This window comes from Microtus oregoni, unplaced genomic scaffold (assembly GCF_018167655.1).
Source record: "Microtus oregoni isolate MIOR12 unplaced genomic scaffold, Mior012 000042F_ref0000377, whole genome shotgun sequence".
Lineage (NCBI taxonomy): Eukaryota > Metazoa > Chordata > Mammalia > Rodentia > Cricetidae > Microtus > Microtus oregoni.
Genome location: NW_024543209.1, coordinates 1534673 through 1559086, shown reverse-complemented (window position 1 = coordinate 1559086; position 24414 = coordinate 1534673). Strand labels below are relative to the sequence as shown.

The following is a 24414-nucleotide window of genomic DNA, read 5'->3' as shown; positions in this document are numbered from 1 at the left end:
GAAAAAGATGAGGGAAAGAAGGCTTAAGGAAATTAAATGCCAAAAGGCCAAGCCAAACTGAAGCCATTTCTCTTGAGCCTTGTGGGAGTGAAGAAATGACAGATCGAATGTGAACAGTTGTCAAATTCAGGAGCATAAAAATCTGAATGTTCCAGAAAAATCAGCAGTAGTGAAACTCTACTCCCCTAATGATAGTTTTGGAGAGCCCTGGGAACTCAATAAAACCTCAGTGATTGACAATAAAATAAAATAAAATAAAATATATTTTTCTGTGTTGAGTAGTTTGCCTGCATGTATATATTGCACCACGTGCATGCTTGGTGCCCACCAGAGCAGGAAGAGAGTGCTGTCTCCACAGAAGTAGTAATAGGCAGTAGTGACTGCCATATGCATGCTGGGAGCCAAACCCCTGTCCTCTGCAAGAGTGCCAAGTGCTCTTAGCCATAAGCCTTCTCTCCAGCCCCAGGTTTAAATTTTAAAAGATAATCTCTATGGAGAATATATACAATATTAATATTAATGGTGTTCCCAATAACAACCATCACCTTAGGACTCGCACAAATATTCCCACAGATACACAGTAACCTATTTTCTAAAATACATATTACTGTATTAACACGAGTTAGAAATATAAAGCACTTATGAGTTAGGAGGCATGGATATACAGAGTGATGTGTAAGTCAGCAAGAATGTGATTGTTGATAAAGACTGACAAATTCTGAACCTAAACTTGCACAATGAATAGCTGTGTGCCACCCATCTAAGTAAGACTAAATTAAAAGAAAAAAAATGCCAAACTCAGAATTTTTTTTAAGGTTTTATTCTTACAATTTGGAGAAAATACTTTTCCCATATAGGTTGGTTTAAAATTGTTCTATTTTTGTTTCTTGATTCTGTTATATATAAAATTATTCAAGGGGGGGAATATGTGAAGCTGGGATCCCAGGACCTAAGTAGATTAGGATTTATAGTAAAGTACAATTTTTAATAAAACAATTTAGACGACCCCAAATCCTACTAAGATCTTACGTTTCCTCGGTGACTCCAGTTTTCATACATAATATATATATATATATATATATATATATATATTTATTTATTTGTTGTTTAAAGTTACAGGCATTAGATTTTTGATTTTTCATTATAGAAGTAATACATGCTGACTATAAAAAAGACACGGTATTTAATGTGCGACTTCACTTAAAAAGCCACGAGCAAAGATCTGTACACTGCATAAGAAAATTCCAAGTGCTTATACTTTCAAGCATTAACATAATCTTTTATTTTTCAAAAACTCATACAAGGATTGATTATTTTTGTTTTGCTTGTTTTTTTCTAAGACAGAGTTTCTCTGCATAGGCCAGGCTGCCCTGGAGCTTATACACCAGGCTGGCCTGAAATTTACAGAGATCCACCTGCCCCTGCCTCCCGCATGCTGGGATTAAAGGCATGCGCCGCCACCAGCAGCAGCTGTGTTTTACTTTTCTGTAAGGAGATACAATTTTTCAAAAATGTAATCAAGTCCCCAAGCTTTGTGTCGTTCTTCCAAAGCATCAGCCTCCTCAAGGAACCGAATGCTGCACTTCTTACCTGAAGTCAGAAAGGTAACAAGTTAAATAAAACATTGTGAAGAACATCAGGAATGCCTCTACAAAATCTCTGGAGGATTTTGTGGCTAAAAATCTTTATCTTTTTGTGCATTTGTGCGTATTTGTGTGCGTGCATGCGCACATGCATGTGTACGGGGGTCACTGATATCTGGCATCTTCTGTATACTCTCTACTTTATCTTTTGAGGCAGGATTTCTCAGTGATCCCAGAGCTCTGGAATCTGCCTGCGCCCCCTCCATCGCAGCTGCTAGGGTCACAGGCATGAATGACCAGGTCTGGTTTTGATGTGGGTGCTGGGGATCCAAACGCAGGTCCTTCCTGCTTGCCTGGCAGGCACTGCACAGACTGAGTTATCTTCCCAGCCCTCTGAAAATGAAGCTGGCCTTGAATTTGTTTTGTAGCTAAGGGTTGCCTTGAACTTCTGATGCTCCAGCACCAGCCTCCCAAAAGCTAGGACCACAGGTGGCGTCTTTATTATAAAGCACACAGATAAAAGGGCCCATACTAGTCCCTTTTCTAGGATAAAACAGTCTTTCGTATCATAGTCTCTGCTTTTTACATTTTATATGCTTTAATTGCATATACTGATAGTTCACTAGCGACCGAACAGTTGACTGTTTACTTGCTTGGTTTACTTTTATTTAATTCTATTTTTCAGACAGGCATTTCTCTTTGATCTAGACTCAGGCTGGCCTGGAACTTTCTCCTCTTGATTTAGCTACTTGCGGTCTGGGATTACAGTTGTGTCCACCACCCTTGATTTACTGACTTTATTTACAAAGAACATAATTGGGGTTGGAGATGGCTCAGCAGTCACAGCGCTTTACCTATCTTGCAGAAGACCCCAGTTTGCTCACATTGCCTATCCCTCCAATACCTGGGGCTCTGATACTTCTGGCCTCTCTAGACATGTGCACATATCCATAAAGACACATATACACATACACATAATTAAAATAATAAAAAACCCTAAAAAATATAAAGAGCACCACTCCTTTAACCCAGCACTCAGGGGGCAGAGGCAGGTGGGTTTCTTGGGTTCAAGGCCAGCCTGGATTACAGTGTGAGTTCTAGGACAGTCAGGGCTACACAGAGACAAGGTGGGTGGGGGAGAAAGGGAGTGCATAACTCCTAACCCCTGGTAGGGTGTCTGCAAGCCTGCCTGACATCCGGAGACAATCCCCAAAATCCACAAGGTGGAAGAACTGACTTTCTGCAAGTTTGTTTTGTGACCTCTTCATGCCACACGCCACACACACACACACACACACACACACACACACACACACACACGGCATGGGTATTAAAGAGGAATGTTAACTTACCAAATAACCTTTTAAGTTCAGTGTCTGGAACATAAAATGGCGGGCCTAAGAGAAAAAGAGTCTGGTGAAGAATAGTTTATCTCTCCAACTCTACTTCTGAAAACAAACACATTCGTGGGGTTCACCTCTCAGTTTAATTTCAGTCATGTTACAGAGACTTATTCTATAAACTACTCAGAAATCCAGAGAGGTGAGCATGTAGCAGGACTTTCTAGTGTGTGTGTGCATGCATGCGTGCGTGCGTGCGTGCGTGCGTGTGTGTGTGTGTGTGTGTTTTAAAGATATAGGGTCTTATGTAGTTCAAGCAGGCCTCGAACTCACTGTGGAGCCAAGGATGACATTGAGCTTCTGACCCCCAACCTCTATCTCCCAAGGCATGTACTGCTACATCTGGTTTACACAGTGCTGGGGATCAGTCCAGAGGCTTCCTGCAGGCTAGGCAAGCACTCTACCAACTCAGCTACATTCCTGTTCCCCTGACCTGGCTTTTGTATTTCTCATATCAGAGATCAGAGTGGAGTCCATTGACAGGTTCCTCTAGGTGTCCTTTGCCTTCCAGGCTGTTGATTTCAGCCCTTTGACACTACATCCCTCCCACTCGGCTGTGGGACAGGGACTTGCAGCATCTTCCCTGTCCATTAAAGCTGTGCTGCTTCCCATGGTGCCTTCCCTGGGCCTCCTGCTCATGAGCAGAACTTAAACAAGATGAGCAGAGCTCACTTCAGCCTTCACTGACTTCTCCTTCCTTCTGACTGCCTCAGACATAATTACAGACACCAAGTCTTTTTTAGACCCAAGGTTTTCAAATAGACTACCACACATAAATATTAATAAAATGGGGGTACTTAAAAAAAAGCTCAACTAAAAAATCAAACAATGCCAGACATACTAGCTCATACCTGTAATCCTAATGTTTAGGAAGTTAGGGTGTCAGGATCAAGAGTTCAAGGCCAGCCCAGGCTACATGAAACTGCCCCCTCTCAAAAACCAACAAACAACCCCAGTGAACCAGCTATGATTCCAGCACTCAGGAGGTGGAGGGAGAAGGATACTGAGTTTGAGACCAGCGTGGGCTTCATCATGAGACACTGCCTCAAAAACAATCAACCAGCCAACCACCCAACAAACATCCTTCTCCCTCAACAAGAAAACCACCAGGAGTCTTACAAATTAAAAGTCTAAATACTTGATTGTAACTCCTTCATGAAAATACAAGCCTGCCCAAGGCAAACACTAAGATGCAGTGCCCAAGGCTGGGAGGTGGCTCAGTGGGACAGCACTTGCCTGGTACCTGTAAGGCCCTGGGGTCCATCCCCAGTGCTGAGAAAGCTTACTCCCAATGCAACAAAATGAGTTGCTGTGGAATGTTCCTTTACACTGTGTGAATAAATGTCACTGTGATTGGTTTAATAAAGAAGCTGACTGGTCAATAGTTGAACAAAATAAGGTTAGGCAGGAGAGTCAGACTAGGAGAATGTAGATGGAAGTTTCTATCCCTCCCAGTCCTGCAGTCATTCAGTCACAAAGAAACACACAGAGGTTTATATTAACTATACACTATTTGGCCTATCAGCTCAGGCTTATTATTAACTAGCTCTTACAACAAATTAACCCAAAATTCTTGTCTATATTTAGCCGTGTGGCTTGGTAACTTTTCTCAGCAATGCATTCTCATTTTTCTTCCTCTGCCTCTGGCTGGTGACTGACTCTCTGCCTTTCCTCTTCCAAGAATTCTCTTAGTCTGGTCATCCCACCTATACTTTCTGCCTGGCTGCTGGCCAATCAGCATTTTACTAAACTAATATGAGTAACAAATCTTTACAGTGTACAAGAGCATTATCTCACAGCAGGAGAATGCTGGGAGGAAGAAGGGCAGAATCTGGAGTCACCAGGAGACACAGAGGGAGCAGGAGATGAATGTGCCATGCTAATAAAGGTACCACTATGTGGCAGAGCATAAATAAGGAATATGGGATAAAATTAAGTGCTAGTTAGTTATAAGCCTGAGCTACTGGCCGAACATTTGTAATTAACATCAAGCCTCTGAGTGATTATTTGAGAATGACTGGGGGAAAGGAAAACTCTGCCTACAATGAGTCAGAGGAACCATCATCTCCAGAGACTGAAAATAATAAGGCCAGGGAGGAAGCTCAGTGAGAACGGGCTTGCCTAGCACTGACAATGCCCTGGGTTTGATCCTCACTGATGCCAAATGTTACACAAAACAAACAAAATCAGAGAGACGGTAGTAGCATCTGATAGATAAAACCTAAGATTAGCTAGGAGTGGTGGCCCATGTCTACAGTCCAGGCACTTGGGAGACTGAAGCACAGAGATCTTGAGTTTGATCCTAGCCTAGGCTACATAGTAAGTTCTAGACCAGGCTGGGCTTTAAAGTAAGACTTTGTTGCCAAAACAAAACAAAAGCACACCATTTGAGAGATTTCCCCACAACCCCACAGTTTCTCATGCCTCTTCCCCTTCCGTTTGAATTCCTGTGGGGATGCATCTGAGTGTGTATCAACATTTGCTTCATGCAATGCCACCTCTGGGGGCAGCACAGTCATGCAATGCCCATCATAGCAGGGCAACCAAGCAATGCCCATGGCAGGGCAATAACGCAGTGCCCATGGCAGGACATCCACATTTCTTTCTTCTACTCTGGGACTCTTGAGCTATCTCTTTACATTAGGAGCATCCATTTCCCCCTTTTCCAGTTTGAACTATGACTGATGAACCAAACAAGAAAGGAATATAAGGGAGCTGGAGAGATGGCTCAGAGATTAAGCATATTGACTGCTCTTCCAGAGGTCCTGAGTTCAGTTCTCAGCAACCACATGATGGCTCACAACCATTTGTAATGAGATCTGGTGCCCTCTTCTGGCATAGAGGTGTACATGCAGGAGGAACATTGTATACATAATAAATCTTTAAAAAAAAAAAAAAGAAAGGAATATAAGAAAACAAGGACAGTGTGGAAGAGCACAAAGGTTTACTGTTCTCATTATCCCAGAATTATCTTCACACACACAAGCAGTACACATCCTATGAGATAAGATGGGGAAGAAGAAATAATAATAGAATTAAATCAGGGAACAAAGCAGACAAGTGTGGCTTACCTGCATGTTTAGTTGGATCATAAGAAAGGATGGCCACGAGGTAGTGAAACCCTTTGTTCAGTAGGGACAGTATTACATCTGCATAGCTAGAAAGAGCACAAAAAAAGTATGTTTCATTTCTCTATACAGACAGAGTCTGGAAGGGACAAAAGGCAATGAAGGAAGCCAGCATCTACCATATACACTACTACACTACAACCTGCAGTGAAATTCTCCTAGTAACCATATAAACCTGTACGGTGGTTTCAATGAGAACGGGCCTCCTCTCCTGGGGCTCACAGATTCAAACACGGGTCCCCAGTTGGTGGAATTATATGGGAAGCAATAGGAGGTGTGGCCTTGTTAGAGGAGATAAGTCACCGGGGGTGGGCTTTGATGTTTCCAAAGTCCATGCCAGGCACAGCTAGGTCCGGTCGGTCTCTCTGCCCCCCTCTTCTCTCTCTCTCTCTCTCTCTCTCTCTCTCTCTCTCTCTCTCTCCCTCCCTCCCTCCCTCCTTCCCTCCCTCCCTCCCTTCTACAGATCAGGATGTGGGCTGTCAGCTACTGTTCTAGTGATGCTGCCATGTTCCCCACCATGATGGTCATAGACTAAGCCTCTGAAACTATAAGCCAGCCCCCAATTCAATGTCGCATTTATAAGCTGCCTTGGTCATGGTGTCTCTTCACAGCAACAGAACAGAACTAAGATGACCTGGTTCTTGTGCCCTAGGTTGGCCTCAGATTCACTAAGTAGCCAAGGCTGACCTTGACTTTCTGATCCTCCTGCTTCCACTTTCTAAGTGCTGGGATTATAGGCCTGCAACACCACATAAGTTGATGGCATGATGAGGGTGGGCACATGGGCTTTGTGCATGCCAGGCAAGGTTTATTTTATGGGTGGGTATTTTATATGCATGGATGTCTGAGTACCACCATATACATGCAACTATGTAGGGGTTCTTTGAAAGATTTATTATTTTAATTATGTATAATTATGTGTCTGTGTATTTGGGGAGGGGTATATGTGCACGCGAGTGCTGGTGTCCAGGGAGGCCAAAGGTTCTGATCCCCCTGGAGCTGGAGCTGTAGCAATTGGGAGCCTTCTGACATGGATACGGGGAAGTGAACTTAGGTCCTCTGGAAGAGCAGGATGTGTTCCTAACTCCATAGCCACCTCTCCAGCCTCCAGGGGTTTTTATTTAAAAGCAAGAAATGTATGGAACAAATTATGTCCCTTGGTTTCCCCACCAAAGCTAGGAAATAGTAAAGAGAAGAATCAAGCTGAAGCCTTCTCCCAGGGTAGGTCAGTCATGAAGACACCACAGGACACACAGAGGCTGATATGGTCCTAAGGGACCTGGTGACCTTGCCCAGATGGTTTCTGAAGGACTACCAATCTACTGTGTGCTCAGGGGTAGGGGTTCCCAGACCAGGCTGGGGTTCAAAAACTCCAAGACACATGCTAGAAGGAAAGATGCTTGAATTCCACCCACAGCTTGACTCGGTAGGTCTGCTGTTGGGTTGGGATGTTGACAATGAACAACTGTCACACATGACTAGGACATCACTAGTGACATGCATAGGAGGAGGGACAGAGCAGAATCCCTTTCATCTGGTTTGATGGAGTAATGAGACTAGGCTACAGGTGAGTTTGAGGTGACGGACCATCAAAGCTCTATAAAGACAGCATTAACCACCGGTGCTGTGGACGGTCTGTGAGTGGGTGCCCTGAAGAGTGGGTGACACAGCTTCCCAGCCATGTGTTAGTGCAGAAGTAGGCTGTGACGCTGATGAAGCAGGTCTGGGCCTGGTATGGGGGGATGAGGGAGACTGATGGCTCCACTTGCACACCGAGGAAGTAGAGAGAGGGACTGATTGTCAGCCATGGTGGCTACGGTGAGAGCTAGATACAGCATCTGTGCTGAGTGATGCCTGGAGCTGAGGAAGCTGAGTGTTGTCAGTGAGTCAGATATATAGGAAGAGAAATGGCAGAAGTATACTAAGAGTGGGGATACACATCCAAAATCTTAGGAGCTGGGAGGCCTGGAAGGCTCAAATTCCAGGCCAGCCTAGGCTACATATGAGTTTGAGGATAGCCTTGGTTTCATCTTGAGAACTTATCTTCAAAAAATTTTTTAAATAAGCAAAAGAAACAATAAAGTAATCTTTTGAGCAGAATCCTTCACTTTTTAACTTTCTGACACCCCCCCACACCCCCATGTAGTCTCAGGCTGGCCAGGAACTCACCATGTAGCTTAGGCTGGCCTCAGATTGGCAGCAACCCTCCTACCTGAGCCTCTCAAGTGCTGGGCTTACAGATGTGAGTCACCACAGCTGGTGTGACTCTTATTCTTAAGAAGCGAGAAGAAGAAACCTGTCCCTAGAAAAGTGATCCATCAGAGCGGCTCAGCCCTGTCTCTTGGAACTGACAGCCATCAATCCTCTTGGAATGAATCAATCTCAAAAAGAATCTAGAAAAGTGGGGCTGGAGAGATGGCTCAGAAAGCACAAACTGTTCTTGTAGAGGACCGAAGTTTGATTCCTAGCATCCAGATTGTTTGGCTCACAACCACCTGCATCTTCAGCTCCACGGTATCCAGCGGCCTCTTCTGACCTCCATGGTCATCCACCATACGTGCATACACATACACACAAACAAAAGAATTAAAAATATCAAAGTAACTAATCCTGATAACAATGTCCAACATGCTTGAGTGTGTTTACCCTGTGACCATAGAGACACACACATACGGGGGGGTGGGGGAGTAGGGGAAGAAAAGGCAGAGCAGGGGAACAGGGAGGATCGTGACTCTCTGGCCTAGCTAGAATTTGGTTCTCTGAGGAAGCTTCCCCTTGGGTGTCACTTGCCTTGTTAGCCATGAACAGAGGGTCAGAGTCCACTAGGGTGGCCTTCACAGCTAAGGACAGAGGAGCTGATGCAAGAAACGGTACATTTGTCTTGCCTGATGTAAGCTCGATTGTCTTCATTTAGTCACGGTAATTACAGATATCTTATCTGCACTAAGTGTATATCAGGGCTAATACTAAGAGCAGCTGAGTCCACTGACCCTGCTTTCCCTTTGATCTGAACTCAACATCCTGCTCTCTCCCTGGCAACCTGTGAATTTTTATAGAGCAAACCAAAACCCATGAAGGAACCAACCCCAAAGAAACAGAGGACCATCCTGGAGAGGGCTCAGGAAATAGCTACAAACTTCAGCATTTTGCAGAACTGAATGTGGTCCACAAATACAGTGTGTTATGAAGACGAAGGGGTTTCAGGTGATGCTTTGCACTGAGGAAGAACACGAACGCCATGGTGGGAAATGCAGGCCATGCTCTGGAAACGTGATGCGGATGTTTGGAAGAGCTGGGTGACAGAAGAACCGTCCTGGCAAAAGTCACGCCCACTTCCCAGCACCTGACATAGGGGACATCTAAGAATCCAATGGGAATGTAACAAGTAGCTTTTGAAGAGCTGAATGCCAGGAACAGAATTCAAATGATCTTTCAGGAGCAAGCATGGCAGAGAAAAGCCCAGATGAGGATGCAGGGTGGGGTGGGGTGTGGGAAGGAAAATGAGAGGAGGAGGAGGAGAAGGAAGAGAAGGAGGAGGAGGAGGAGGAGGAGGAGGAGGAGGAGGAGGAGGAGGAGGAGGAGAGAGAGAGAGAGAGAGAGAAATCATCAGTGAAAGAGAAAACTTGTATATTTCTAGTGTGGAATGTTCTAGTTTTCACAGATTAGGTTTGGCAATGGCCTTACATATGAAGAAATTGGTTTTTTAAATAAAAAAAATGTGTCACTGACATGGAGCTTGAACTTTGTAGCCACGTGTGAAGAGCCTGCCTCTGTGTAATGAGTAATTCAGTATCTACCCGGCCAAATCTGAAGAGATGCATATGTAGCATTTACACAGGAAAAGGAGAATTGCATTTCCCTCACATGCTTTCTTAATTTGACTTTCTAGCCAGGTTAGGTATAAACAGGATCACTCAAAGGATCAACAAGTGCTTTTGTAAGTTCAGCCAGAGTTAATAACACATTTCTCATGGATTTCCTTGCTCTTTTATTTAGGAGATATAGTCTCATGGCCTCATTATGGCCCAGGATCGCTTTGGACTCCCAAGTGCCATGATTACAGCTGTGTGCCACCACACCTGGCTCACATATTTTTGTTTTGAATCCCCACAGCAACTCTTCAAGGTCATGTGATGTGGAACTCTGAACAAACTTGGCAGGTTAGACTCAACTGTCAGGTCCTGGCTGTCTAACTTGAAACACATCTCTTTCTCGGCAGGTTAGACTCAACTGTCAGGTCCTGGCTGTCTAACTTGGAACACATCTCTTTGACCTTAAATTTCTCACAGGCATATTGGAATCAAGACAGCACACATGTCATAGGGCTGCCAGGCTAGTTAAATGTGTTGTCGCACACTGAATATTCCAAACAATGCCTGGCAGAGGACAGAGTCCAACATCTGTCAGCAATGGCGATGGCGCTAGCAGAATCATCTCATGTCACAGAGGAGCAAACTGAAGCTCAGAGAGCCACAGTGCTTTGGTCGAGGCCACAGAGCTTGCAAGGTGAGCGAACCCCGGAGTCTTAACCTCAAACTCAGCTAACACAACGAAAACCAAAACAACCGAAGAAACTGACTTACCGATCGTGGTCACCTGGATTGATAGCCACTAACGATCCTCTGTCCCAAATCCTGTCAAACTTGCCAATATTCACTCTGCTCAGAAGAGAGGGTAAAGGTTGTTCTATTTTGTCTAGAAAAGGTCAAATCTCAAACAGGATATCTGGGGTTCTGCAGGGGAATGCCGGAAATCTCACCTATCATCAGGGTATCAGGGCCTCATGGTGGCTTTTCTTTATAGACTTTAGAGGGGTGTACTGGCCCAGTGTGGGACTGTCCACTTTCTACTCTCTCAGCAGCCTCCTTGTTTTGCTATGACTTTGGAAAAGGAGGGAGGACAGAGGGCAGCTGTAGATGAACTCTGTCCATAGGAAGTTGTAGCAAGCTTTTTCATCCGCCTCCAGCTCACAAATAATGACATGGAAACTTATTATTTATTATGAAAGCTTGGCCTTTTGCTTAGGCTTATCTCAACTAGCTCTTATAACTTAAATTAACCCATTTATATTAATCTATGTTCTGCCACCATTAATGGGATTAATATAACCCATTTATATTAATCTGTTCTGGTATTGCCTCTCTTCCATCTTGCAACTTCTGTTTCCTCTCCTGGTCTCGCTGGCAACTCTGTCTTTCTTCTTCCCGAGTTTTCTCTGTCTGGAAGTCCCATCCTGCCTAATTATTGGCCTTTGAGCTTTTTATTACACCAATCACAGCTACACATCTTCACAGTGTACAAATATCCCACAAGAGGCAGTGAGTGACAGCTCTGTTCCTGTCCCTGGCTCGGGCATCAGGCTCTGGCAGGTATCACATTGCATCCTGCACCTTATAATTCGTTTGGTTACAGGCTTAGGTGCCAGGTAGAAGACTTGGCCTTCCTCTCTCCATGTCTACCTACTCTGGATCGTAATAACAATTTTGAAGGTTTGGGAGATATACCCATAAAGTGGAAAGACTGTGCTTTGGTAAGGACAGCTGTAGGACAATGCTTGTTGCTGCAGAGTGGACAGGAGTGGCAAACAGATCCCCCACCCCAGCCCAGCACTGCCAAACAAGGCCACCTCCATTGTTACTGTTATTACTCGTTATTCTTATGCGTTGTGCGTGTGTGGAAGCACATGCATACTAAGGTGTGCATACATACAGAGGTCAGAGGACAACATTCACGAGTTTCTTCTTTCCTTCTTCCATGGGTTTTAGGAACTGAACTTAGGTCATCAAGCTTGCAAGACAAGCACCTTTATTCTCTTAGCTATCTTGCTGGACCAAGGACCACCTTTTTTCTTTTCTTTTCTTTTTCTTTTTTTTTCTTCGAGGCAGCATCTCATATATAGCCCTGACCTGGAACTTGCTATCCAGAACAGGTTGGCCTCCAGCTCACAGAGATCTGCCTGTTTCAAGTGCTGTGTTAAAGCGTGTGCCACCATCCCTTATTAAATGAAAAATGGCTGTTTTGGTGGATAAAGCACTTAGCACATAAGCACGAGTATGTGAGTTTAGACAGCCAGAACCCATGTAAGAGCAAGACATTTGTAACACCAGTGCTCCCCTGGTGAGACGGGAGGTGGAGACAGGAGGATCCCTGCAAGTGTGAAGGCCAGCTAGCACAGGGCCGTGGAACCCTGTCTCAAACAGAGTAGAAGGTAAGGACTGGCATCTAAGGTTGCCCCTGACTGCCACTCATGTGCAATAGCGTGCACACACTTGAACATAAACTCACACTCTCACACACTTGGGCATATACACTCACACGCACTTACATACAAAATGGTGGCGCTAGAGCATGCAGTCACTCAGAGAAGCACACACTAACAGTCACACATACATGTGCTTGTACACATTTACACACAGACTCACACATCCCACTCACGCTTACACACACACACACACACACATGCATTCATTCTCTTTTACACCCCCACACACTCACACACTGGTGCAAAGGGATCACTCATTCACACACTCACATAAGGGTGCAGATAGAGCACTCAGTCCTACCTGGGAAGATCAAACAGGCTGCAGCAATACACTGAGATGTTCCCTGAAGAACTCTGTAACGAAACAATGGAAAACATTTTTCTTTCTTTTTTTTTTAAGATTTATTTATTTAATGTACATTGGGGTTTTGCCTGCATGCATGTCTGTATGAGGGTGTCAGATACCCTGGAACTGGAGTTACAGACAGTTGTGAACTGTCATGTTGGTGCTGGGAATTGAACCCGGGTCCTTTGGAAGAGCAGCCAGTGCTCTTAATTACTTGAGCCATCATTTTCTATACTTAGCTAGGAAATCTTTAAATAGTCAAGGAAAGCAAACAGGGTTCAGACAAAGCCAAGGAAACAGGGGGGACACTCATTTAATATAATAATTTAATATAATAACTTCATTGGAGTTTAACTGTAACTTATGTTTTCTTTTAAAACCTGGAGTGGGCCAGCCAGATGACTCAGAGGGTAAGGTTGCAGCCAAGCCTGACAACCTGGGGTTAGTCCCTGGGTCTTCCATGGTGGAAGGAGAGAACTGACTCTACCCTCTCCATGATATATGCATATATATGTGTGTGTTTGTGTATGTGTGTATACGTACGTACATACATACATATATACATATATAGTCTACCATCTCTATATCTATTCCTAATATTGATTTAGCTATTATTCATCATCTACATATCAAACTATCATCTATATGTTTAGTTCTATCATTTATCATTAATATTTATCTATCTAGCATCTTTTGTTTTGAGACAAAAAAATCTCACTAAATAGCCTAGGCCAGCCTTGAATTCATGATCCTCCTGCCTCCACCTGCGAGTGCTGAAGCTGTAGCTCACCGCAGTACGAGAGCCATTTGACACTGTTTAACAACTTAATTACTCATGGGTAAAAGAAGAAAAAGTCTTGTGTGTGTGTGTGTGTGTGTGTGTGTGTCATGAAAATACTGATACAAACCTTAAATACTTTGGCACCAGCAATTTCAGTAAGTGGTTTCTCTGTATACAAAAGATTCTGTTCTGTAAAAAATTCCCGAATCGCAATTTCACTGATTTCAACACCAACTACAGTGTGGCCCTGGTCTGCAAACCTGCAGAAAAAGAGTTACACTTCAGGTTAACTTTATATACAGCACAGAAAAAAGCCATAATAGACAGACAGTACCTTAGGCTGAGAATACAATCACTAATCAGAGTCCCTGCCAGGCACAAAGCCCTGTGCTGAAAAGTGCATCCCCATAAGAAAGGAAATAACAAAAGAAAACAAATCTGTATGTTGCCTTAATTTTATTTATTTGTTTATTTATTTATTTATTTGTCTTTCGAGGCAGGGTTTCCATGTGTAGCTTTGGCGCCTATCCTGGAACTCATCCTGTAGACCAAGCTGGCCTTGAACTCATAAGAGATTCACCTGTCTCTGCTTCCCAAGTACTGGGATTAAAGGCATGCACCACCACCACCCAGCATCTTTTCCTTAACTTTGAGGGATTCATATCTTCGCAGGCATTCATCTAAATGCATTTGACTAGAGGAAATGCTTTTCAGTCCCTCTAAATTAGCACTGGTTATTGATTCATTTTCTGTGATGATGGATATGCCTATCTCTGTTCTGTACAAAACAGAGCCACTGGCCACACTGGCTACTCTGCATCTGGCAATTTGGTCAGTCCCATAGAAATAATTTTAAATTTTCATTTGGCTTATATTTAAGTAGCCAAGTCCGGCACTGTGTTATGCCACTAGTTCCAGTACTGTGGAGCTGAAGAGCTTGAGATTGAGGCCACACTGGACTATACAGCAAGACTCTGTTTCAAAACCAAAAAAATATAATTAAGTGAATTTTTAAAAATTGCCACATGAAGCCGGGCAGTGGTGGCTCACGCCTTTAATCCCAGCACTCGGGAGGCAGAGGCAGGCGGATCTCTGTGAGTTCGAGACCAGCCTGGTCTACAGAGCTAGTTCTAGGACAGGCTCCAAAGCCACAGAGAAACCCTGTCTCGAAAAACAAACAAACAAACAAAAAATTGCCACATGTGACCAGTATTGCCCTAGTAGAGTGCAAGCTTAAGATACTTTGTGCATTTGGTAACAATCCTATAATTCCCGTTTATTAACAATAAACATGATTGGAAAAATGAATCTTATTACTGTATGCAAATAGCAACATTTTCCTAACAAGCTCTATAGTTATAGATTTCACACTCTGAGGATCGTAAACAGTAGCAGAAATCTTAAACAGAAAAAAAGTAGCAGGTGCCCAAATACTGAGATATCAAATTACATAAAAATTAGACAGTTCTTCTGAAAAGCAGAAGAAGCCTAGCGAAATGTTCTATGTTCAGAGTCATACATATAAATCACAAGGCTGAGGGGAAAGTAAGGGCTAGGAACCAATATGAAAACCATGTGAGTTGGGCATGGGGCATAGGCGTCTTATGAAGTGGAGGCAAGAGGATCCGCTTTCAAGGTCAACCACAGCTATATGCGTTCGAGACAAGCGTGAGCTACAGGAGACCTTGTCTCAAAGATCCACAAAGGGGGCTGGAGAAATAGCCCAGTGGTTAAGAGCACCTGCTGCCCTTGCAGAAGAGCGGGGTTTAGTTCCCAGCACCTATATCACAATGATTCGCATTGGCCTGTAACTCCAGCTCCAGGGGATCTCATACCCTGACCTTTCCTGATCTTCAAGGGCAACAGCCCTCATGTGCACACACCAGCCAACATATACTTAAAACAAATCTTAAAACACACACACACACACACACACACACACAGCAAAGAAAACTAGGAATGAGGCAAAGGCTCAATAGGTAAAGTGCTTGCTACACAAGCATGAGGACCTGAGTTCAAATCCCCAGCACCCACAGAGAAAGCCAGGCATGACAGCCCACACCTGCAATGCCAGTGCTGAGAGGCAGAGACAAGAGGATTCCTGGGGCCTGTCAGCAGACTCCAGGTTCAGTGAGACCTGGTCTTTAAAAATAAGATGGAGATCGATAAAGGAAGATGCGTCATGTGGAGTTTGGACTGCACACGTGTGTATCTGCACATACAAGTACACATACACAAGTACATACCACACTCACAAACCTGTCAGTGTAACAGCTGGAGAAACAGTACAACGGGGCACTCCCTGTGATGGAGTCCTAAGGGCGGTTTCAGAAGGCAGGTTTTGGAAAATGTGCTGTTTGAATCGCTGTGAAGTGATGGGATGAGGAAAACTGAACGGGAAGTTTCTAACACCAAGTATGGAGAAGAAAGGCTGGGCCTGGGGGTAAACTGAGGCAGCAGGGCACTGTCTGAACAGCACACATGTGACTTTAGTCTGCTCATATGCAGCTTCACTCATGGGGGCAGAGTTTGGCTTTTATCTCATGTCTTCTGCAGATGAAGCCACAGGTGACCAAAGGTGACATCACGTGATGTTCCAACCATTCTCGCATCTGTTAACTGAGAATGGACGGTACATTTCAAAACAGAAACAAGACGGACAGTGTCTACTATCGACACAAGAGTGCACACTCCCAACGTGGGCAGAGTTTATAGTTTATAAAGTTTATAGTTCTAAAGTGAAGCACACTGATAACCTGTCTCTCATACTGCCCAGGAATGTACTCTAGCACACAGCGACTGGTTCTTCATTCTTCATACATGCTTTTGAAGTTAGAAAAACTAAGCAAAGGGGTTATCTAAATTGGCTGCATGTATTTTTATTTCCCAGCCAGCACATGCGCCATCGCCTGAAATACAAATAAGGCAAAAGTGAAACCCTAAAATAATGCTCCTATTTCATTTTAATGCTTTTTGGCCCCTGTTCCTAGTTATTTTATCTGCTCATATCCAATGCCTGTACACACATAGGTCAGTTACCCGAGTGAAAAGATAACTTCCATACAATGACAGTAGCTCCGTTCTGTATTTGTATTTCAACTTTTATTATTATTTTTGCAGTTTGGGGGAAAGAAGCCTGAGCCGGTGGATGCCAGGCAAGGACTATCCCACTGAATTACATCCCCAAACCTTAAATTTTTTGTTACAAATGGAGACTCCCAAAATATTCAATAAACACCCAGCTAGCTAGCTATACAGTTTCATTACGGTCGTCTAAACTCTCGGCTCCATTATCATATCTGTTTACAGAGTTGCTTTTTCATATGTACCTTGCAAAGTCACTCTCTTCTGGTTTGGCAAGAGCCCATTAGAGCTTGGCTCTGATAAGAAAAATAATCCTTAGCCGGGCGGTGGTGGCGCACGCCTTTAATCCCAGCACTCGGGAGGCAGAGGCAGGCGGATCTCTGTGAGTTCGAGACCAGCCTGGTCTACAAGAGCTAGTTCCAGGACAGGCTCCAAAAAAAAAAAAAAAAAAAAAACAAAAACCACAGAGAAACCCTGTCTCGAAAAACCAAAAAAAAAAAAAAAAAAAAAAAAAGAAAGAAAGAAAGAAAAGTAATCCTTAATTTCATGGCCACATTTGAATATCAGGTTATAACAGCCATTTAAAATTTTTACTTGTTAATTTTTTATTTCTGTTTATGTGTATGTCTTTGTATGTATTCTCTCTCTCTGTGGGGGGGGGGGGAGGGAGAGGGAGAGAGACCACAGAAGCCAGAAGAGGGTGTTCCTGGGTACTGGGAATTGAACCTGCGTCCTCTCAAGAGCAGCAAGTGCTCTTAACCACAGAGCTACCTACCTAGCCCTGTAACAGCCATTGAATATATAATTTTAGCTACAAGTTGAGACAGTGTGGGCTGCAAAAATTTTATTCTCTATTGGAGAATAAAATCCAAATGCATATGTTTTGTGGGTAGATCACTGGTATTGACATGGGGGTGGGGACTGAGCATTTTAAAGGTAAGTCTATTTTGTATTTACTAACCTTTTCCACTGATCTTTTCTTCCCTCCTGCCTAGTGATCGATAGGAGTTCTCAACATTTAAGATTTAAGCAAATACACATCTTGGAGGCTGTGTTTGTGGCTGTGCATTATCATGACAGCAGTGTTGTGTGTAAAAGTAATCTCTAGGGTTGTGACTCAGGGTAGCCCTGTAGTAATGGCGACTTGTTGATTGGCGTGAGGTCTTTCTGCAGAGGACTGCTCACAAGAACTACTCTCCTCACCACTGGGTTTATAATGGTGACTCACACTAACAAAATCTCCTATTGGCTCATGGGCGGAAGAGCTGAGCTGAACTCTGGATTACAAACACTGTCCTGCTAAAAGGTTTGCTACACTTTGTGTTTTTCTGTTGCCTTCCATTCCAAACATTCATAGTTATTGAAATCTCTAAGCTACTTATAGACATTAGACCACATACATAGATCCCGGAGATATGAAAAAGGAGGCTAGAGTTCCCCTGCTGGTTCCAAATTAATTCACCCCGTAATTGCCAAGATCACAAGTGCATACCACCACCCTTGTTTTAAGCAATGTCAGGGACTGAACCTTGTGCATGCTAGGCAAGTGCTCTACCAACTGTGCTAAATCCTCAGGTCCCCACAAACTATTTTACAAACAAAATACAGGAAGACAAGGTCATACCTGACTCAGTTTGCACTCCTGTTATTTGGAAACAGTATCTCTAATTTTATAACTATGACAGAGTCTCCTAAAATAAAGACACTCGGATTTGAGGATGGTATTTTGTCGTTAATCTTTGTATGATTGCTTGACTGGCTCTTTGAACAGGGCCTCACCTAGCCTAGTGGCCCTTGAACATATGTGTAGCCAAGGCTGATCTTGAATTTCTGATCCTTTTGCTGTCACCTCACGTCCTACCATTATGTGTATGTCCTGCCACAGATGACTCTGAGAATATTTAAAATTTTTTTAAACAATCTTTTCTCATTTTACATACCAATCCCAGTTCCCACTCCCTATCCTTCTCCTGCTCCCCCACCCCTCATTTTTTTTAACATACACATATGTTGTTAAATATTCACCCCAAGTATTACTCCACAAAAACTAGTTAATGGTTACCATTTCATCTCAACCGCTTTTCCACAGAGAGGGAAAAACACTCTCAGTTCACTCTGGCCTTTAAGGAATGTTTCCAAATGCTTCTTTAATAGCCTAGGGAGAAAAACAAAGTTACAACAGTGCTTGCTTTAACTAGCCCAATGCACAGGAGAAGGGAATAGAATTAATGACACTAAGAACTTCCCAAGCTCCCAACAATGTAACAAGAAGATAATGTAAATTATTACAACCTCCAGTTTACACTTAAAGAAACAGGGAAGCTAAGGAACTTGCTTCATTACACAGCTACTTAGAGTTAAATATGACTAACAACCTGAGTTTTCATGACTGTAAAATAACTTCTGCTTCTGTGAGTGATACATCTGGAAAAGTCTGTCCTAATCACCACATTTACACTCTGATTTCTGTTGTGACCTAAGTGGTGTTAAGTGTTCAATAGACCTATCTACATTTCAGTCCTTTCAATACAGAATAGCTTCTCAATGAGCTTAACTCTTTTTAAACTTTAATTAAATTAATTTATGATATGTGTGTGTATGGGTACACGTCTGTCATGGCACATGTCTGGGGGTCAGAAGACAACTTCCAAGACTCAGTTCATCCTGTGGGGCTTAGGGATGAAAGGCAGACTGTTGGGGTTGGTGGCACATGCCTTCCTGGGCGGAGCCAGATTGCCGGCCTTCACCCTCACTTTTGAACATACAGAGACATAAGCTTAAATCTTGCTTCAGCATTTTGCTGCATGTATAAGCACCAAAGTATGGTGGTTTTAAAAAAGAAAACACATTTCATAAATCTAAGATGTCATTGTCTGCAAGTCAAATCATTATACAATGAAAGAAAACACACACTGCTAATTAAAGTATGGCTGGCTATGGATACTTTCTGATATCTGAGAGGTTGCATAATATGAGACTATTACAAAAAAAATAAATCCAAAATTATATTTGAATATTACTTTTAAAGTCAGCTTCTTTTTGCTTCTCCCCCTTCCTTTTCTTTCAGAGGCAAAGTCTCACGGAGCCAAGCACTGGCCTCAAACTCACTTATGTAGCTTCAACTTCTGATCCTTCTTGCTCCCATTTCTCAATTGTTATTATAGGCATATGCCATCTTGCCCAGTTTTGTTCAGTACTGTGGATCACACCAAGTGTCCTGCATGGCTCTCTGCCAACTGAGGCACACACTACCTCCCCACCCCACCTTACTCCAGTCAATTTCTCTGTCAGAGACCAAACACGTCTTACCGATGCCCTTGTTCCTGATGAAATCCGATGTTACGGGTCACCCACCTACCCTGCCATTCTTCCAGGGTTAGTACGCGGTTCTTCTGCACTTCAGCATTGGGGAGCTCTTTCACATGGAGTGAGGTGGCATCAGCCATAGTTTGAAGACAATTTTTGTCTCAGAGGATGGTATCTCCAGTGCCTAAATGGAAAAATATCTGCAATGACATCAGGACCTGTGATTCTGTTGGTGAACTATACAAAACCTTTTGGCTATAGCTTTTCAAAAATAGATGGCTCAGTGGTTAAGAGCACTGACTGCTCTTCCAGAGGTCCTGAGTTCAAGTCCAGGAATCATATGGTGGCTCACAAGGATCTGTAATGAGATCTGATGCCCTCTTCTGGCCTGCAGGCACACATGCAGACTGAACACTGTATACATAATAAATAAATAAATAAATCTAAAAAATGTCAACATTGAAGCCAGGGTGGTATCACATGTCCCCAGTCCTTGGGAGACAAGAGGGTTGTTGCCATTTCCAGGCCAGCCAAGGCTACACAGCAGGACCCTCTCTCAACAAAACAAACAAGACAGGCATGGTGGCATATGCCTCTAAGCCCAGCACTAGGGAGGCAGAGGCAAGAGGCTCTCTGTGAGTTCCAGGCCAGTCAGGGCTACAGTGAGACCTTGTATCAAAAGAAACAAACACCAAAACCAACCAAACAACAAAACCCAACTTTCAACATCCAATAAGTCATAACAAAAATTACATTTCAGTGAGTCTAGGACTAAGAACACTTCACTGTTCTATGTCAGGAAAGTCGGCCTCAGAGAATAACCTGCACCCCACCCTACAAGCCTACAGATGTAACAAGGAGTGGAAACCTGGCTGTAAGAAGTTGACGAAAGAAGTTTGTGATTTTAGCCTTTTTAAAACCAGAAATTCAGCCAATCATTGCCCCAGTTCCACTCCCACACCCATTTCTGGGAATAGTACTGTTAAGACAGGAGGGCTCGGGATGTTGTACTGCCGAGATCATCCATTGGCTGGCCCCATGGCCAGATCAGAGTTCAGCCTGTTGAACCCGTGGAGTGCTTACCCAGTAGTCCTCTGCTTCCTTCATGAATGGTTGACACATTTAAAAATCCCGACATTTGGTAGGGCTTCAGGAGGGTGAAGAAGATAGATACGTGGGTTCAATATATTACTGCTACATTATTGAAAGATTGTATTGTCAAATAACATTCTCATAGCTTTTGAAAGGCTCTTGCAAATTGAACCTATGGGTTCGTGTGCTCCAGGCAAGCAGTATGCCTCTGAGCTATAGCCCTGCTCCCACTTGCATGAGAACATGCACAAGAAAGGAACTGAGGGGGTAGAAGCTTCATGTACCTGCAACTGCAGATTGAGTATGTCAGGAGATGCTCGCCCTTTCAATATTAAGGGAAATATAGTACCACAATTCTAGGAACTAGAGAGATGATTCCGTGATTAAGAGCACATATTCTTCTTGCAAAGGACAAAGGTACGATTTCCAGAAATTACATGATGTCTCGTGGTGGTTTATATATATGTCACACAGGAATACAAATAAGACATTTGTTCACATAAAGTAAAATAAAGAAATATAATTTTCCTCCCAGAATCCCCATCTGCCCTTTAAATCCCTGGCAATCATATGACTTGAATGTAAAGATTTTATCTGTGAAACAGCAACCATCACAAAAGTAGCAATTTAAGGAAATTCCCATTTTGTTGCATGATTTAGAGTCCGTACTTAGGATTAAAGGACACCATCCTTAACTCTGGGAAGAAAGACACACCTCACAGCAAGTGTTTATTAACTAAAGGCTTTTTTCCAGGTCCTGATGTCAGGGGGCAAAGCCTAGAATTCTGAAAGATCAGTAGCAACTACGGGATTATTGTGGATATAGAAAAGCAAGAGAATTACTCTCCTCCTATCTGGATTTCCTATCATCAGAAACTGTGGCTCCAAAAGTTGCCCTCAGAAAGAAGTGCTCTTCTGAACTTAGAATCATCTTTACCCTGCCCAGCTCTATCCCTCTCACCGAAGCAGTCATAAATGCAATCATTTAGCTGTAGTAACAGTGCCTCAATGTGGTTTTCACTGTTCATTTCTGGAGAAATAAAATTCTGAACACAATAAAAGTGCAAAGTACGATGATAAGAAAAGACAAACCCACAATAGTTTCCTCTCATAAATGTTCACACCCAGTATGCTCATTGGTCCAAGCCCTAAAAAACACTTGTTTCTGCTTTAGGATTATTATTATTATTATTTTAAACAGAGGGTCTTTCTGGAATTTACCATGTAGTTGGGGCTGATCTCTAACTCACTGAGTTCCTCCTGCCTCAGCACTCTCGAGCTGGGTTACAGGCCTGCACCACAACGCCTGACGTTTGCTTTAGCTTTATTCCTAAATTTTGTTAAACTAAAAAGTAACTTCACTAAAGTGCATAGATCTCGAGCATGACTTTGGAATGACACTTGGACACGTGTTAAAACACATGAAACACGCCACTAAGCATGGAGTCTTAGGACTCAAAGCCTCTGCATTTCTGATCTCTACCCAGGTTTTGCGGCGGTTCCCGAAGCCCCTTTTCGGGACGCGGGTAGCTGGTCATCCGTGCTTTACACATACTCCCTTCTGAAGAACCCTGTAACAGTCTTAGCAAAAGCACTGCCTTTCTCACCGGCGGGGAACTTACCTTGGCTGCGCACTGCTGCCTTCCTCTGACTCTAGGGGACACCTGAGTTGCAACAACCCGACCAGTGCAGTGACGCGTAGGCCCCGCCTCAGGGACAAAGCCCCCGCCCCATACTGACAGGCTCCGCCCCTGAGAAGACGCCCGGGCTCCTGTCCTATAGGCCCTACCCGGGCGTGTGAACCCCTCCCAGAACCGGCGGACGCCTTTGCTCCCCAGGCCACGCCCAAGACTCTCAGGCCCCTCCTACGTCGTATTGATCCCGCCTCTGGCACAAGGACCCCGCCCCTAAACCAAAGCCTCGCCCCCGCGCTCGCAAAAGGGCTCCGCCCAGAGCGCGGAGGAGTTCGCGCAGCGGCGGAAATGGCGAGGCGAGGCGAACGCCCGGACCCTCCCACTCGCCTGAGCCTGCGAGCTCCTCCCACTCCGGGTCACGCCGTGATAGGGGCGGAAGCGGTGGCGGCCAAGGAGCTGTAGCTGCTGGCGCGGATCCCGTCGTCCTGAGCGCTGCCCATCTTGTGAATGCAGAATACATATTTTACATGTAAAGAAATTTATGTATTTTTATGTATGTGAAAATACTTAGGTGAATGGTTAAATTGGACACCCTTTTTGAAAGAATAGATGAGGCATGAGACGTAGTTCAGTGGTAGAATGCTTGCCTACAGAACAACATAAAATAAGTTAATTTTAAAAAGTGCGACTGGAATCTGGAAAGTTCATTGTTGTTGTTGTTTTCAGATAGGTTCTCTGTGTAGCTCTGACTGTCCTAGAATTTTCTCTGTGGACCAGGCTGGCCTTGAACTAGGAAACTCACCTGCTTCGTCTCCTGAGTGCTGGAATTAAAGGCATGCACCACCACCGCCAGACTCAGAAAGTCTTTATTTAACAAGAATTGAAGGTAGATTGTATTTCTACTATTAGCACTGTACCAGCGTAGTGGAATCCGTAGCACTGATTTTATTTTATGTGTTGGGGACTTAGTTCAGGGCCTCATGCACACCAGGCTTGTCTTTTATCACTGAACTAAACTCCTAGCACCCTCTAGTCCCCATTGGGGGCCAGTGAGACACAGAGATGGAACAGCAGGTGAAGGGCTTTTGCTGCCAAACCTAATAATCCGAGTTTGATCCCTGGAACACACATGGGAGAAGGAGAGAATTGGTTCCTCCCAGAGGTTGACCTCTGACCTCCACATTTGTGCTATGGTATGTGCCCCCCCCCAGTACATAAACATAAAGAAAAAAATGCCTCTTAAAAAAAGTCATCTTCTGCATCTTAGAAGATGTAGTCTTACTGTGTTGTAGCTAGCATTCTGCTGGCTTGCAGAAAGTCATGAAAAGTTGAACCACCCACAGTATTGATGTTGTGATTCTTAGTGTGGATGTGAGAGTTTGCATGTGTTGTTAATGATTTATGAGAACTGGACTTGCGGACATGAATGCAACTTACAAGTGGAAACTGAGTATACAAGGTCTTCAGACTTTTCTCCAAGATTAACAGGCATGGCGTCAGTTCCTGCCCTCTGTGGTGCCGCTCTGCTGCCCCCACGTTACCCACACAGATGTCCTCCTTACTCTTCCTCCATTTGGTGTGTGAGCGATGGCATGGCAGGAAAGGCCGAATAACTATAGATTAATAGGTCATTGTTTACTCTAAGCATTTTCTTATCTTATTGAATATTTTCTAATAGCTCATACTCTTTCATGGGTTCAATGCCTAATTCATAGATGTTTGGTTTTGAGACAGTGGCTCACGTCCAGACTGGCCTTGAACTCACTGTGCAGCTGAAACTGGCTGTGAATTTCTGTTA

At 43.8% G+C, this 24414-nt stretch overlaps 1 protein-coding gene across 2 annotated transcripts; it reads right to left on the bottom strand.

The window, feature by feature from the left end:
- Positions 1–1390: 1390 nt before the first annotated feature.
- Positions 1391–22751, bottom strand: Tpmt (thiopurine S-methyltransferase). 2 transcript variants are annotated; one of them, XM_041632829.1, is made up of 10 exons: positions 22605–22691; positions 20974–21037; positions 19894–20074; positions 18647–18739; positions 13628–13760; positions 12675–12727; positions 10695–10769; positions 6055–6140; positions 2936–2980; positions 1391–1590 (listed from the first exon to the last, which is right to left on the bottom strand). In XM_041632829.1, the coding sequence occupies exons 3-10, from the start codon at positions 20028–20030 to the stop codon at positions 1478–1480; spliced, it is 735 nt and encodes a 244-aa protein (XP_041488763.1). In that variant the 5' UTR covers positions 20031–20074; positions 20974–21037; positions 22605–22691; the 3' UTR covers positions 1391–1477. The 2 variants fall into 2 exon arrangements, with proteins under 2 accessions (XP_041488763.1, XP_041488764.1); XM_041632830.1 differs by lacking the exon at positions 20974–21037 and having other exon boundaries at positions 22605–22751.
- Between the last annotated feature and the right edge of the window lie 1663 nt (positions 22752–24414).

Coding starts and splice junctions, on each gene's coding strand:
- Tpmt (XM_041632830.1), bottom strand. CDS start 20,030: ATGGCTGATGCCACCTCACTCCATGTGAAAGAGCTCCCCAATGCTGAA. Junction 10,770..12,674: donor AGCCTGTTTGATCTTCCCAG/GTAGGACTGAGT, acceptor TCTTCTGAGCAG/AGTGAATATTGGCAAGTTTG. Junction 1,591..2,935: donor TGAACTTAAAAGGTTATTTG/GTAAGTTAACAT, acceptor TTCTGACTTCAG/GTAAGAAGTGCAGCATTCGG.